The sequence below is a fragment of the Mesoplodon densirostris genome, chromosome 3 (genome assembly GCF_025265405.1).
Source record: "Mesoplodon densirostris isolate mMesDen1 chromosome 3, mMesDen1 primary haplotype, whole genome shotgun sequence".
Lineage (NCBI taxonomy): Eukaryota > Metazoa > Chordata > Mammalia > Artiodactyla > Ziphiidae > Mesoplodon > Mesoplodon densirostris.
The window spans coordinates 175,987,129-176,004,035 of NC_082663.1; the positions used below are offsets into that span (position 1 = coordinate 175,987,129).

Genomic DNA, 16,907 nt, shown 5'->3' on the forward strand with positions numbered 1-16,907 from the left:
ACCAGGTTCAGGCTCCCTGTGGGGTCTCCTCACCTGTGAAGTATGGGCAGGTGGCCTGCAGAGCCATGGCTGTGAGGATGCAGGTGTGTGCAGGCAAGGCTGGCATGTGGGGCTGTGTCGTTCGTCTAGTTGAATGCTAGGTCTTTGTTGGGGGATGGGAGGGCTGTCTGACTTTTGGGATTTGAGGGCCTGAGAGCATCTCTTCTGTTGAGCTGTGAGAACTTCTGAGGAACAAGAGTCTTGCTGACTGTCCCGCCTCCAAAACCTCGACACTACTGTGTGAGATGCAGAACCTGGGAGGGGAGCAAGGGGTCAGCAGTTATCACTACCCCAGGCTCCTGACACCAGATGCTCTCCACACGTCCCCACCAGACACGTGGATAACAGGCTCAGAGGCTAAGCTGTCAGCCTGGGCCACAGCGGAGGTGGTGCTGGAGAGAGAGGGAGGGGTGGTCTCAGATCCCCTCCACTTTCTCGCACCTTGTAGCGCCCCCATGTCTCCACTCCCCTCTCTGCATCATGTGCAGCCTTGCAGAGGAGCCTTCAGCCTGCAATTCTCCCACCCCATCTGTGTGCAGGGGAAGGCTATTTTTGTCCCGGCACCTGCATGGTCATTGAACACTTAGACACTATGTGTTCAGCTAGAATTGGACAAGCTCCCTGCCACACCCAGGTGGCCCACCTGCCCACAGCTTGGCCCCTGGCCTGGTCTGGGACCCAGAACTTTCCCAGTGGCCATGTCTGGAAAGTGTGAGGATGGTGGTCAAGAAGCACTCTGGCTGTAACGTGACCAGGACCCTCGACTTGCTCAGTAAGTACGGGCAGGACACAAGACTTTATCTGGTCCTCTGGCTTGTCCAGCTTTGCTTTTTGGGGTTGGTGATACACCACGAGGACTCAAATCCTTGATTCTTTTTTTTTTAATTTTTTTTATTAGTTTCTGCTTTATAACAAAGTGAATCAGTTATACATATACATCTGTTCCCATATCCCTTCCCTCTTGCGTCTCCCTCCCTCCCACCCTCCCTATCCCACCCCTCTAGGTGGTCACAAAGCACTGAGCTGATCTCCCTGTGCTCTGCGGCTGCTTCCCACTAGCTATCTACCTTACGTTTGGTAGTGTATATATGTCCATGCCTCTCTTTCGCTTTGTCACAGCTTACCCTTCCCCCTCCCCATATCCTCAAGTCCATTCTCTAGTAGGTCTGTGTCTTTATTCCTGTTTTATCCCTAGGTTCTTCATGACTTTTTTTCAAATCCTTGATTCTGATGGACCTGAGGGGAAGAGGTAGCTTAATTTAGCCATCAGGGGCCAGAAAGTCCTGGAGAGACCTGTGTCGCTCCACTTTGAGACTTGGGACTTTGAGACTGCCCTGCACCGCACCCCCACCCCATGCTGCCCCAGCAGCTCCCAACCCTGAGCAGGTCCCTGACCTCTACACTTTTCATGACTCTCTTTTATCTGTACCTGGGCAGCCTCTGCTTCCCCTGGTCCCTAGAGACAGACCGCACAGGGGTGGGAGCTGGTTCTGAGGACCCTCCGCCTGCCCCGTTCTCTCTTCTATGCCCTCCTTTCTCCTCTTCTCCCCGTTTCTTCCTCTCTCTGTCCCCTTCTCCCTCCCTTTTCCCTCTTCCCACTTTTTCTCTCTGGCCCTCGTTTTCCTCCTGTCTCCTGCCCCACCTCCCTCCTTCTCCCTTCTCCTCCTGTCCTATCTCCTGTGCCCTTCTCCTGCTCTGGCCCAGGGCCCAGGACATTCTTGCATGTTTTGGGGCTCAGACAACAGAGTCCCTCACCCTCACTGTGGCGTGCCCCCACCTACCCTAATTCTTACTGCATACCTACACACGGGGTGCACAGATGCCTGCTGCTGAGACAAGCAAACTGATGTGGGAGCCTCGGGGATGTCCCTCATCCCAGAACCTCCAAGCAGGGGAGGATGGCCCACTCCCGGCCCAGATGCTCATGTCCCTTGGAGACTGGGGACAAATCGACTTCCATGGCTCATCCTTGGGTAGCCCTCAGAATCGTTGGCTAATGAAACTACTGTATACGCGATACGTTTTGAAAATGTCCAGGAAAATGGGTGTTTGTCAGTGTTTAAAGGCCACGTGGCATCTCTCCGCTTCATGACCCTCTATTTCTCTCCACACTGAGTCCGCTCTGGGATCCGACCCCTGTGCTGCCACCCCGAGGGGCAACTCCACCCCCCCATGGCACCCACTGACAGGGGTCCTGCCCTCTCCCCTCGCTCCTGGACACAGGCCTGCCAGACCACCTCCACCCTTGTGATTCGGAAGGGCCACACGTGCACAGGGTGACCTGGCTCTGCTGCAGTTAGGCCCTGACCACACTAATGGAGAGCCCCACCTCAGGCCTAGCCCCACCTCCACTCAGAGAGCCCGCCCAACATGACCCCGCCCATCAGGACCCCACCCTTGGCCTGGCCCCACCCCAGCCTGGCCCACCCATGGAGAGCCTGTCCCCAGCCACCCTAGCCTAGCCCTGCAGACTTACTGTAGACTCACTAGCAGCAGCAGGGGGTATTGTGAGCACCAGCTGTGGGTGAGGATGGTGATGCTGTACGTAGCAGGTGTGGTGGCCCAGGTACTGCCTTGATGACCTTGCCTTGCGTCTGTGGGGCACATCTGACGCTGGTTCGGGGCGGGGCTGGGGGAGGGGAGGCATCCTTCACAAGCATGCGGCATTCATGAATGTCCACCTTGTAAAGAGACCTCAGCGTCCTCCACACCTCAGGTCTTCAGAGACCTGTGCGCTCCTGTTCTCACTGTGATCGGCAAGGAGGCGGAGGGCATGACATGCTGGACAGGCTGCACCTGTTCCTCTTACACTTGCTTGCCGAGCCCATTGGAGCCTCCAGGACAGCTGCCCACCGCCTGGGGGTTCCTAGGCTGGCGGGGGTGGGAGGGCGGTGGGTCAGATGGACAGGGTGTGGAAATACGGAGCTCACCAGCAGGCAGCTGCAGAGACGGAGCAGGGGCCCAATGGCTGCTCACACCCAGGACGACGGTCCTGTGCCTGGCCGCCATGTGAGAGGGGTCCTCGAGGGGCTGCTGCTCCTGGGAAGGCTCCGGTCGTGGGTCCTAACTCTCTTGGCAGTGTGTGATGATGTATGACATGATTTTATGATATGCAGGTTTTGCACGTTTTCTAGACTGATTCCCAGCTACCTTTTTTTGCTAATGGTTGCAGTTGCTACTGTAAATGGTGTTTCTATAGTATTTTCTAATGCCTGCTGCTGTAGAAAGATCAAATGTCTTCTTATATTGGTCTCAAATCCATGCACCTTGCTAAACCTCTTTAGAAACTCTCTTTCCAAATATATGGGGATTGAAAAAATTATCTTGTGGTATTAACTCTTTTTCTTTCTATAAATTTATTTATTTATTTTAGGCTGCATCGTGTCTTTATTGCTGAGCGTGGGCTTTCTCTAGTAGCGGCAAGTGGGAGCTACCACTCTTCGTTGCGGTGCACGGGCTTCTCATTGCGGTGGCTTCTCTTGTCGCAGAGCACAGGCTCTAGGCGCGCGGGCTTCAGTAGTTGTGGCGCACGGGTTTAGTTGCTCTGCAGCATGTGGGATCTTCCCGGGCCGGGGCTCGAACCCGTGTCCCCTGCACTGGCAGGCAGATTCTTTTTTTTTTTTTTTTTTTCTTTTTGCGGTATGTGGGCCTCTCACTGTTGTGGCCTCTCCCGTTGCGGAGCACAGGCTCCGGATGCGCAGGCCCAGCGGCCATGGCTCACGGGCCCAGCCGCTCCGCGGCATATGGGATCCTCCCAGACCGGGGCACGAACCCGTATCCCCTGCATCGGCAGGCGGACTCTTAACCACTGCGCCACCAGGGAGGCCCCTGGCAGGCAGATTCTTAACCACTGTGCCACCAGGGAAGTCCTGTGGTATTAACTTCTAACTGAATTGTTTTGCAGTGAGAGACATTGATATATGACACATGGTGTTGGAAACTGTGCAATGGCTTAAGAGATGGGGAACTTTTATGGGGGCTGCCAGCACCTGGGAAGTTGTGTTGCTGTTGCTGCAGCAGGAGGGCCTGTGCCCCAGAGCAAGCTCATGTGAGGCCTTTTCCCCATCAGTATTGGTCCTCTCTGCCATGTGTTCTCTCAGAGTCAGATATTCCTATAACTATATTATCTTTCTTTTGGCCAATATTTGCCTGATGTATCTGTCCCTGTGTTCTTGCTTTCAACTTCCCTGCATTCCATTGTTATACTGCGTTGCCTGAAAACAGCATAGAACTGGGAGTTGTAGCTTTAAAAAAAAAACAAACCCAATATGATCCTGTGTTTTAAGTGGTAAGAATAGCCCAGTATTTACTGTGATTATTGATATATTTGGACTTGTTTCTTTCATTTTATTTTTTGTTTCCACTTGAACCAATATTTCTTTTTCTTCTATTTTCTTGCCTTAATGGAGAGGTTTGTTTTAATATTCCCCCCACACACACTTATTGATTTTTCTCTATACAGGCTTGAAATTTATACTTGCTGATTCTAGTCTTTCAGTGCCGCCTCTAGAGCTGTTACCTGACTATTTAAGTTAACAGAGACTTAAATAATATTTGATTACCTCCAAGGCAATAAAAGTACTTTAGAACGTTTTAGCTCCAATCATCACTTTCCAACTTAGTATTGTTGAGTATTTTAGTTCTTTCTTTAACCTCATAAATTAGATGTTGTTTTGTTGTCTTATGGACAATGGCTGTTTGGATTCATCCACATATTACTGTTTTGTTTGTTGATCATTTCTTCTTACACACTGGACTGTCCTTCTAGGATTATTTTCCTTCTTCTCAAAGCACCTACTTGAGAATTCCTTGAGAGCAGGCTCTGATGTTAAATTCCCTCCATTTCTGTTCATCTTGAACTGATTTTATTTTGCCTTTGTCCTTGAGGAATAGATTTTTGCTCAGTATACAATTCTATGTTGGCATTCATTTTTCTCTCAAAACTTTGTAGCTGTTATTCTAACAAATTGAATCTATTGCTGCAAAACAAATTAGGTCAAAACTTAGTGGCTTAACACAAAAATAATTTTCCATGGTTTCTGTGGATCAGGAATTTGGGAGTGGCTTGGCTGTTCTGTTCTGCCTCAAGATCTATTGTGAGGTTAGATACTGTCTGAAGGCATGGAGATCTGCTTCCAGGGTACGTCAGTCACCTAGCTGTTGATTAAAGGCCTCAGTTTCTCTCCACGAGGACCTCTCCACAGGTCTACGGAGTGTTCCCCTTCCATGGTCATTGACTTTCTCCAGAACTTTCAGTCCAAGAGACCAAGGTGGAAGCATGAATGCTGTTCATGTTTTAGCTTTGGAAGTCATACATCATCACTTCCTCAATATCCTGTTGGTTATACAGGGCCAACCCGATTCAGTGTGAGAGGGGACTACAAAAAGGCACAAATGAGGTGAGGGTTACTGGAGGCCACTTTGGAGGCTACAACAATACCTTCAGTTGTTGTTGTTTAGAAGTCTATATGTCTTTCCTTTATAGGTGATTTATCCTCTCTCTCTCTGGGTTCTTGCCAGATATTCTCTTTGTTGTTGATATCCTTCAATTTTACTATAATATGTCTAGGTGTCAGATATGTTGTGCTTCCTACACCTGTGAATTTATATTTTTCATCACTTCTGGGAAATTCTCTTAATATATAGCTCTCTTAATGTTTGTGGCCATTCCCAAATAAATTCTTACCACTTTCTTCTTCAGAGATTCCAGACACAGACTAGAGCCTCTCATTGTATCCCCTTGTGCCTCTCAATCTCTTTTTCATATTTTCCATCTTCTCTGTTGCATTCTGGATAAATTCACTGGATACACCTTCTGCTTCACGACTTCTCTCTTCAACTATGTTTAATCTGCTGCTGAACCCATCCACTATGTGCATGTCTCTTTAAAATTTCAGTGATTATATTTTCCATTTTTACATTTAAAAAATCCTGCTAATTCCTGAAGGTTTGCTTTTATAAGCTAGCTGTGTAATTGCATCCTTTGTTTTTCATTTTTAAAAACATTTCATTTAAAAAATAACATCCATACATAAAATTTCACAAAACAAGATTGTGCAGCTGCAAGTTATCATGAAGGAAATGCCTTTATGGTGGGAACACCACCCAGATCAAGAAATAGAATGCATCTAGCAGCCCAGAAGCATCCGTGTGCTCCTTCTAATAACTCTCTCTTTCCTCCTCCTTGTAACTTCCTCTAGGCAACCACTGTCCCAACTTTATAATAACAATTTATTTGCTTTTCTTAACACCTGTATTCTTAAAAACCATAGTTTAGCCTTGCCTGTTTTTTGAACTTTATATAAATAGAACTACACACTATGTGTTTTGTTGTGTTCACCTTCTTTTACTCTATATTAGAGCTGTGAGATTCATGCATGTTGTTGCTTGTTGTAATCTGTTTATTTTCATTGCTGTATAGTATTCCATTGTATGAATATGCCACTTTAAAAAATACCTTCTTCTGTTGCTGGATATTTGGTTTTTTCCCCTGTTTGGGACAATTGTGAATAATGAGGCTATGAACATAATTTATTTGTATTTCTTGGTGTACATGTGCACGTATTTCTTTTGCGTATATACCTAAAAATGGTTTGTTAAGTCAAAGGATGGAGACATATTCAACTTCAGTAGATATTGCCAAAACAATTGAACCAATTTAAACTTTTCGCAGAAGTGCATGAAAATTTTCATTGTTCCATATGGTCTTTTTAAAAAAATATTAGGTATTGTGGTGGGTATGTAATTGTATCTCACTATGATTTAAGTTTGCATTTCCCTGATGAGTAATAAGTTGGTTATTTGAATATCCTCTTTTAAGAAGTGTCCAATCAAGTCTCATCCATTTTTCTACTGGGTTATCTGTCTTTCTTGATTTTTTTTGGAATTCTTCATATTTGTCAGTTTTATGAGTTATATTTTCTTAAACTCTATGGTTTTTCACTATCTCAGTAGTGTCTTCCGATGAAAAGAAAATTTTAATTACAATATCGAAAATTTCATATTTTCCCTCATAGTTAATGTTTTTTTGTGTGTGCATACACTCTTTTAAAGAAATATTTGCCTACAGCCAGGTTGTGAAGACATTCTAGCAGCTTTGTCTTTCACAATTGGATCTACATGCACCTGCAGTTGACAATGAGAGAGGTAAGAGTTGAGTTTCCTTACTTTTCCAGGTAGATATTGAAAGCACCACCCCTTCTCTACCGCTCTGAAGTTATTTTGTCTTGTAGCAAGTATCCACATGGAGATATGTCTACTTCTCAGCTCTGTATTCCATTCCCTTGGCCCATTTGTTTACCTGTATAACAGTACCTCACTATCTTAATTACTATAGCTTTATCATAGTAATTAAGATAGTGTGCTTTTGTATGTTTTAAGTACATTTGTACTTTTATATAAATTTTAGAATCAGCTTGTAAATTCATACAATGGAATTTTTATTGCAATAGCATTGACTTTGTAGTCCAGTTTGGAAAGAATTGATACCTTACTGCATTGGGTGCTCCAATTCATGGCCATGACATAGCTCTCATTTAATTTAGGGGTTCTTTAATTTCTTACAACACCGTCTGTAGTTTTTTGGGTAGAGATCTTGCACATATTCTGCTAGATTTATTCCTAGGTAGATGATTTTTTTTTTATTCTGTTGTAAATGGTGACCTGTCTTAGGCTGAGTTTATTGAATGTGTTAAAGCAGACTCAGGGAGGGAGGGAGTGGTCTCAGGAGAAGAGGCGTGGTGCAGCAGTGCAGGCGGAAGAGGAAGCTAAGCCAGGATATGGTCTGCACTGAAGCCCAGAGGAAAGCTCTTGCACAAGAGCTGGTGGCAGAGTTTTTGCAGCCTTAAGGCAAAGGGCTGGCCATCCTGTCAGATCTTTCATGGTCCCAGGCTCAGGTCTGCCCTGCAGAGGGGTGGTGCTAGCTTCCCAGACCAGGCACTCCCACTTGGACAAGTATAACCCTCTTGAGAAGAGCAGCTGTGAGCTGCTCCAGCCAACACTCACAGCAGCTGGCTGTGGGCACACCGGCTGCTACAGAGGATCTGGGAGAAAAACCAAGGGCATCCACCACATCCTCACTTCTCTTATTAAATCCACTCTGTCTGGCTAGCTTCCTTGAGATTTTGTTGGTCACACTTTCTTAGAAAATGTTGAAGAGGACAGTCAGTGGGATAGACCATGATCCTGCTGCTGCAGTAGGTCCTGAGCCCGATGATACTCATCCCCCTCCCCCTCTCCATTCTACTTCCCACTGCCCTTTGCTGGCCTTGGTGGCTTACCTGGGGCAGGGGTAACCCAGGTCCTCATCTCTGAGGAATTTGAGACACTCCTCAGGCCATAGTGACTTCATTTGCCACTTAACAGTCACAACTGAGCATGGGAACAGCGAGAGACACCCCCAGGGATTGCCTGGGTCCAAAACATATTCTTTCTGTCCCTGCCTCCATTTTATGGCTCCAGCCCAACTCCTCATGATGATCAAGGCCCATTAACCCTGCCAGCAGAGGTGCTCAATCAGGTGGAAGCTATCACTTGAAGTCTGGTGGGACTCTTACTGCACTCCCTGGTAGAGTTCTCTCTTTTTCAGAACCAAGATCTCTACACCATATAGCAGCCATTGATTTAAAGTGCATGCCACATTCTGAGACATAGTGCCCCAACCTTGTAGGGTTTTACCTCTAAGCTGGTGCCTAATCTACACCTTCCAGAGGCCAATCAAAGGCAGCTTCCAACTGCTGGGAGAGGTGGTGGGTCCGGTGGATTCTCATTCTGATATTTTTGTGTATTAGCTGCCGATCTATATTGCCTCAGAAACACCAAGTTCTTATCAATTTCATCTGTATAGACGCCTGAGGGTCAGATTCCCCTGGCTGTCATTCTGACCTTGCTGCCCACTATGGTAATTGCTCATCTTGCTTCTGATAGTCATGCATTGCCCTGACCTCCATTATTCCAGAGCCCAACATCCCCGCAGTTACCAGGGAGCCCAGTTTGGGGACAGCATCTCCTACATTTGGCTCTGCCCACAGAGGACAGCTCTCTGGGGCACACCATATGCCCTTGAGACATGCAGCGTTTGCGAGGTCCTCCTGTGGAATGTGGCAGCTGGTGGTTTCTGGTTTCATATAACTGACATATTCTAGCATGCCCACTTCTGCAAAAAGTACGTTGGGGTTTTGATAGGCATTTCATTTAATCTGTAGATCACTTTGGGGAGTATTGCCATTTTGACAATGTTAAGTCTTTCAATCCATGAACATAGGATGTATTTCCATTTATTTAGGTCTCCAATTTTTTTCAACAATGTTTTGAGTTTCCAATGTACAAATTTGTGCTTCCTTGGTGAGTATTCTTGGTAAGTATGTTATTATTTTAGATGTTATTATAAATGGAATTGATTTCTTAATTTTATTTTCAGATTGTTCATTGCTAGTGTATACAAATACACTGGTTTTTGTGTGTTGATTTTGTATCTTGCGACTTTGCTGAATTCACTTATTAGGTCTGATTTTTTGTGTGTGTGGCTTCTCTAAATTTTCTTTATATAAAACCATGCCATCTGAGAATAGATATAGTTTCACTTCTTCTTTCCATTTGGATGGCTTTTATTTCCTTTTCTTGTCTAGTTGCTCTGACTAGGACTTCCAGTACACTGTGGAATAGCAGTGGGGAAAGCAGACATCCTTGTCTTGTCCTAATCTCAGGGGAAACTCATCAGTCTCTCATTACGGAGTATGCTGTTAGCTGTGGGTTTTTCACATAGGCCTTTTATCATTTTGAGGAAGTTCCCTTCTATTCCTAGTTTATTGAATGTTATTTTATAAATGAAATAATGCTGGACCTTGTCAAATGCTTTTTTTTTCATTATTTCAGATGGATATGTGTGTTTTCCCTTTATTCTATTAATATGGTGTTTTACATTGATTAATTTTTGTTAGTTGACCCATCCTTGGATTTCTGGAATGAATCCTACTTGGTCATGGTATACAATACTTTTTAAAAAATTATTTTTTAATTGAAGTATAGTTGATGTGTATAATACGTTTAATATTCTGTTGGATTCATTTTTACTAGCATTTTACTTAGAATGTTTATACCTATATTCATAAGAGATATTGTTTGTTTTTAGTTTTCTTGTGGTGTCTTTGTCTGGCTTTGGCATCAGGATAATACTGGGCTCATGGAATGAATTAGGGAGTGTTCCCTTCTCTTCTAATTTTTGGAAGAGTTTGAGGAGGATCGATGTTAATTCTTCTTTAAATGTTTGATAGAATCCATCAGTGAAGCCACTTAGTCCTCAGCTTTTCTTTGTTGGAGGGGTTTTACTTATTGATTCAATCTCTTGACTTGTTATATGTCTATTCAGATTTCTTATTTCTTCTTGAGGCTGTTTTGGTAGTTTGTGTGTTTCTAGGAATTAGCCCATTTCACTTAGGTTATCTAATTTGTTGGCATAGCATTCTCTTACAGTCTTATTTCTGTAAAGTCGTTAGTAATGTCCCCACTTACTAATTTTTAGCAATTTGAGTTTTCTATCCTTTTTTCTTGGTCAAGTCTAGCTAAAGGTTTGTCAATTTTCTTGATATTTTCAAAGAACCAACTTTTCATTTCATTGATTTTCTCTATTTTTCTATTCTCTATTTCTGTTCTAATATTTACTTCTGCTAGCTCGAGTCCATTACTTCTGCTAGCTTGAGTTTAGGTTTGTTAGGTCTAGTTGATCTACAGTGTTGTTCAAATCTTCTATGTCCTTATTGATCTTTTGTCTGTTGTTGTATCCATCATTGAAAGTGCAGCATAAAGTCTTCAGCTATTCTTGTAGAACTGTCTATTTCTCCCTTCAATTCTGTCAATTTTTGCCTCATATATACACCTAACAAGATCACTCTTGTTAGGTGTATATATGTTTATAATTGTTGTATCTTCTTAATGGACTGGGACTTCTTTCAATATATAATATCTTTCTCTGTCTCTTATAACATTTTTTACTTGAAGCCTAATTTGTCTTTAAAGCCACTTCAGCTCTTTGTTGGTTAATGTTTGCATAAAATACCTTTTTCCATTCTTTCACTTTCAACTTATTTGTGTCTTTGTATCTAAAGTGAATCTCTTCTAGATAACGTATGGATGGATCATACTTTTGTTTTTGTCTTTGTAACCATTCTTCCAGTCTCTGCCTTTTAATTGGAGAGTTTAATCAATTTACATTTAAAATAATTACTGATAGGGAAGGACTTACTTCTATCATTTTGCTATTTGTTTTCTATATGTCTTATATCTTTTTTGTTCCTCAATTCCTCCATTACTGCCTTCTTTTTTGTTTGAGTTTTTCTACCAAACTGTTCTGATTCCCTTCTCAGTTCCATTTCTGTATATTTTTTAGTTACTTTCTTAGTGGTTACCTTGAGGATTAAAATTAACACGTTAAACTTATGACAATTTAGTTTTAATTACTACCAACTTAGCTTCAATAGTGTACAAAAACCCTGCTTCTATCCAGCTCTGTCCTCCTTCTTTATGTTGTCATTGTCACAAATTACATCTTCATACCTTGTGTGCTCATTAACTTAGATTTATAATTATTGTTTTATGTGTTTGTCTTTTAAATCATATAGGGAAAGAAGAGCAGTTACAAACCATAATATAATTCAACAGGTCTTTATGCTTATCAATATAGGTGCCTGTATCACTGCTATTTCTTTGTATGGCTACAAGCTACCTGTTTATATCTTTCTTTGCAGCCTGAAGGACACCCTTGGCATTTCTTGCAGGGTAGGTCTTACAGAGCAGATTTTGATATTTTTCATTTTCGTTATTAGTCAGTTTGAACTATTTTCTAGTATTGTCTTTGACTCAAAAGTTATTTAGAAGTGTATTTCTTAATTTTTAAACACGTTGGGATTTTCATTTAGAAAATCTTTCTGTTACTGACTTCCAGTCTAATTTCACTGTAATCAGAGAACATACTTCTGAGCTCATTTTTCTTCTCACTGCAGTACATTCTATAGTATTTTCCAGTGAGATTCTGTGTGGTAAACATCATGAGTCCTTGTATATCTGACAAAATATTTTTATTCCATTCATATTTATTTGACTGATTTAACTGGGTGTAGAAACTTCAAATTTGTTTTCCCTTAATCTTTGAGGATATGACTGCATTGTCTTCTGTTATTCAATATATTCTTTATTAGGTAGTCTGATTTCAATTTGCATCTCTTTCTTTCTATCTTTTTATCTTGAACATTTATGATTTTTCTATTTGCTATTGGTTTTCCAAAGTTTTACAAAGATGTGTCTAAGTGGACTTTTAAAAGAATGTGCATCTAGGTCTTTAGTGAGATAAATCAAACAGAAGACTCATAGCTTTCTTTTCACTAATGGAAAATTATTGGCCACTGTATCTTCAGATTTTACCTCCCTACCATTCTATCTATTCTCTCCTTCCAAAGTTGCTATTAGAAGTATGTTGTTGCTCTGCATTGTCCTCCATATTTCTTAACCTTTACTTCTATCTGTTTTGTATGCTGGGAATTTCTCTCTAGTTGATATGCCAGTAAACTAACAGGGCTGTCAGTGAGGCCAATTCTGACCTTAAGGCCTGGAGCAGACCCTTGCAGACCACCCAAGTTCCAAGGATTCTCTTCCTTAGACCATAGTATACTTGAACTTCAATCATCAGCACCTGTGACCCCTCTTTGGCAAGCTGACCTTGACTTCTGGCGCCAGTATGCCTGCAGAGAACAGGAAGTTCCTGGAAGTTTGTGTCCCCCAGGGTGGACCACAGCCAATGAAAGTTGAGTATGAATGTTTGAAAGCCCAGATGTCCTGAATCAGGTCAAGACAGCTTTGAGGCATAAGTGGCACTCACAGTCCTTATGCAGGGCCAGGCTTAGGCAACCTCCTACTGGACATTACCTCCATCAAGACTTCCTCATCTCTGTCTGGCTCCCCTCTGCCTGCCTGTATTCTCCTGGGAATATTTTCTTAATAAACTGCCTGCACAACAATCCTCATCTCAGGGTCTGCTCCTGGGGAGACTGGCCTAAGACAAGCTGTTTACTGATTTTATTTATTTGTTTTTATTGAGGTAGAATTCGCATAACATAAAATTAATCAGTAACCATTTTAAAGTGTACAGTTCAGTGGCATTTAGTACATTCACACAAATGACATCCTTAATACATTTGTGTGCCCATTATAATAGATTTCTAATTACTGTATTATGCATGTGTCTTTTAAATCACATAAGAACATAAGGGGAGTCACAAACCAAAACACAGTAATACTTGGCCTTTATATTCACCTGTACAGTTATGATGAACAGTGTTCTTTATTTCTTGCACAGTTTCAAACTACTGTCCAGTGTCCTTCCATTGCAGCCTGAAGGTCTCCTCTTAGCATTTCTTATAGACCAAGTCTACTCATAATACACTTCCTCACCTTTGGCTGATCTGGGAATGTCTTCATTTTTCCTTCATTTTGAAGGACAGTTTTGCTGCTATGGAATACTTTGTAGACACTATTGATCTTTAAATTTCAGTGATTATATATTTTTAATTCCCCAAATTAACATTTTCAGCCATCTCTGTTTACTCCAGAGCATCCTGTCCTTGTACCCTAGGTGTTACTCTATCTTCTATCTCTCTGAATATATTAAATATGCTAATTAAAGTCCTTTTAGGAACTGCTGTATTTAAAAAAAATTTTATTGGAGTATAGTTGACTTACAATGTTGTGTTAGTTTCAGCTGCACAGCAAAGTGAATCAGTTATTCGTATACATATATCCACTCTTTTTTAGATTCTTTTCTCATATAGGCCACTACAGAGTACTGACGAGAGTTCCCTGTGTTATACAGTAGGTCGTTATTAGTTATCTATTTTATATACAGTAGTGTGTATATGTCAATCCCAATCTCCCAATTTATGCCTCCCCCACTTACCCCCTGGTAACCATAATTTTTTTTCTACATCTGTAACTCTATTTCTGTTTTGTAGATAAGTTCATTTATACCCCCTTTTTTCAGATTCCACATAGTGATATTATATGGTATTGTATTTCTCTGTCTGAGTTACTTCACTCAGTATAACAATCTCTATGTCCATCCATGTTACTGCAAATGGCATTATTTCGTTCTCTTTTACGGCTGAGTAATATTGCATTGTATATATGTACCACATCTTCTTTACCAAAGCAACTGCTCTATTATTCCATTTTTTTAAATCTAAGCTCTTCTGTCAGATTTACCTTCTTTATGCTATTTCCCAACTGACTTTTGGTTGTGTACATGTCAAGTTTGTTGTTTCTATTATGTCTGTGTGTGTTCAAAGTAAAGAGTGCTTTCAACCTATACTCTAGCTACCATCTCTAGGCAGAGGGTCCTCTGACCTCATTCCTCTGCTCTCCCAGGAAGCCACAGTCTGAGAAGCTCAGCTACCCACCTAGCTTGGTTTCCTCAAGTCTAGAGGAGAGAACACAGAGGTATTGAATGCAAGCAGACCCTAAGTAGCAAGAGTGCCAGCAGGACCAAGGAGCCCAGACTGGTGAACAAAAAAAGGCCTTGGCTCTGAGCAGCTGCTACACTGAGACATTGTGTGTGCAAAGGGGTCAAGGGGCCTGATGTTAGGGCAACAAATGCAGGAATTCCAGGTCTCCCTTTTTGTAAAGCTTCAATGACCTTATAAAATCTCAGACATGATTACAGCTCAGAGCAGCCCGTCGTCTCCTGCATGTAATCCTTGTGTGCCCATCAGCCACTTCAGGACCACACCCCTTCTAGTCTTGCTTCAAGCTCTGGCACCCAAAGCCTGCTCTTACTTCTTGTACTCAGTCCCATTACAGTCCACTTACCCGGGTGGTGATCACTATGACAGATGCAAAGGGATGGAAGGTAAAGCGATTTGGGGAGAGAGAATATGCTGCCTAAAAGGCTGGAGCTTAAGCAGCCTGGCGAGCAGGGGGAGCCCTTCGTGTCTTGAGAGACATAGAGTGACCTTGAGGTGCTGGCAGGGTCAGGGAAGCAGGGTCCCCTGTGGGGCCTGAGACACCCCTGAGGAGGTGGCAGTATACTTAGCAATATGAAATCCGTCGATTCTGCACAGTATGAGAATTGGCACGAACGCCTGGGAACACAGGGAGGGCAGCCTCGTCACTTTTCTACGTGGCATCCAGATGTGGCTCGATTTACAGACCAGCAGTCCCCCAGAATTCCCCTGAAGAGAAGAGTTTGCTGTGGGCTGGGAGTAGATTGGCCCTCCTGTTTCCTGAATTCTCACTTTGATCACCAGGCACCATAATCCACCAGAATCTGGTGGTCAGGCATCCCCTGGGAGCTGACCAAGAGCTGGATGGGGCAGACCAGGCTGGTGGGGAGCAACTCGTCTGTCCACTCTGGATTCAGCTGCCTGCTCACTCACAGACACAGGCTCCAAAGGCCAGAGTTGGAATCCTTCTGCACACGGCCGTCTGGTATCCCCGACACTGGCCTGCAGAACAGAGGGCTCCTAAGAACATCACCCTTGAGGCTCCCTTCCCACAACCCCTGCTGGGGTAGGCATACACACACTGCAGGACCCCTGCCCAAAGGGGCCAACAGGGAGCGCCCCAGTGCCCAGCCTGAGATCTGCACATGCTGCAGTCCATTGGACGCCAGGCGACCTGCTCGCTGGTCCCTGCCCCACAAGCACCCCTGCAGCTGCTCTTGCAGGGCCTGACTAGACATGAAGCTGTGCTCTTGGAGTCCCTAGGGCCAGGCCTTCTAGGCCCGTATGATCTGTGCACACCTGGACTCCTTCTGAAAGCTCCCCCTGCTCAAACAAGTGAAATGTTGGAAACTGCTAGATTCAACTTGTCATTTTTGCCACTGTAACTCAGCACCTCCAAGCCAGGCATTGCTCACTTCCAAGCTGCCTGCAGCAAGTCTTTCTGGGTATAGAAACTCCCCCGCACAGACAAATTGGGAGGTAGGAGATTGCTCCTGGGCTGACTGGGCACACCCCCTGGCAGTGGGATTGCTCAGGCCATGACTGAGAAAGCAGCCTCTTGTCTTACTTTGTCAGTTCCTGGAGGAACGTTGAGGTGTGAGCTGGAGCTGGCAGGGGACTGAGCGGTGCTGGGCTGACGCCAGGACTCTGTATACAGGCCTGCCTGCATGCTTGCCTGTGTGCACAATGTGGTTTAGGTGGATGGACCTGTGATGTTTGAATCATGATTTTATGTTGAATTTTATCAAAAGTGTTCGAAACGCTCCTGTGTGTTTTCTCTTTTATGCTTTTGATGTTAATTATAGTTACGCGTTTTCTACTGTAAAACTATCATTGCCTTCCTAGAAGTAATAAGAAAATGAAAGGCAAACAAAGGAAATAAAGAAAACAAAGTCCCTTTATTTTCAGATGATTGATGACCTAACTTGGAAACCTAAGAAGAATCTACAGACAAATATTGTAACACTTGGAGAGTTACTCAGATTTAACGGATTGAAGATCAATATACAGAATAATTACACTTCTCTCTTAAGTAACAAGTAGCTAGGTGAGACTTTCAGAGGTGGCCACTAAGGGACTTTGTGGCTCTGAAGAGGGCTTATCAGGCCAGAGATCAAAAGTTGACTCTACAGCCCACCCAGGGATGGCCCTACTTGGAGGGTGCCTGGAGACTGCCTGCAGGGAGCTGGTGGTGGGTGTGGCCCTATGGCATCACTGTGCTCACAGGAGGCAGGAGCAGGAGAAAACCGCAGCCCATGTGCCTGCCGTCCTCACAGTCTCATTTGTAAGAAAATCACATTGTCAGAACCTAACATGGCCTACAACAATTGAAAATGGCCTAGTCTGGAACAAACTCACAGGCAAGCTGACATGAGACCACACGCC

The 16,907-nt window shown here is 43.6% G+C and overlaps 1 protein-coding gene across 1 annotated transcript in view; it reads right to left on the reverse strand.

Moving 5' to 3' along the window:
* Nucleotides 1-325: 325 nt before the first annotated feature.
* PRSS38 (serine protease 38) overlaps nt 326-16,907 on the reverse strand; it is a 57,651-nt gene continuing 41,069 nt past the window's right edge. The window contains exons 6-8 of the mRNA XM_060094577.1: nt 2,970-2,979; nt 2,849-2,910; nt 326-431 (exon numbers count right to left, since the gene is read on the reverse strand). Of these exons, the coding sequence (XP_059950560.1) occupies nt 326-431; nt 2,849-2,910; nt 2,970-2,979 (178 nt within the window). The remainder of the gene's footprint in view (nt 432-2,848; nt 2,911-2,969; nt 2,980-16,907) is intronic.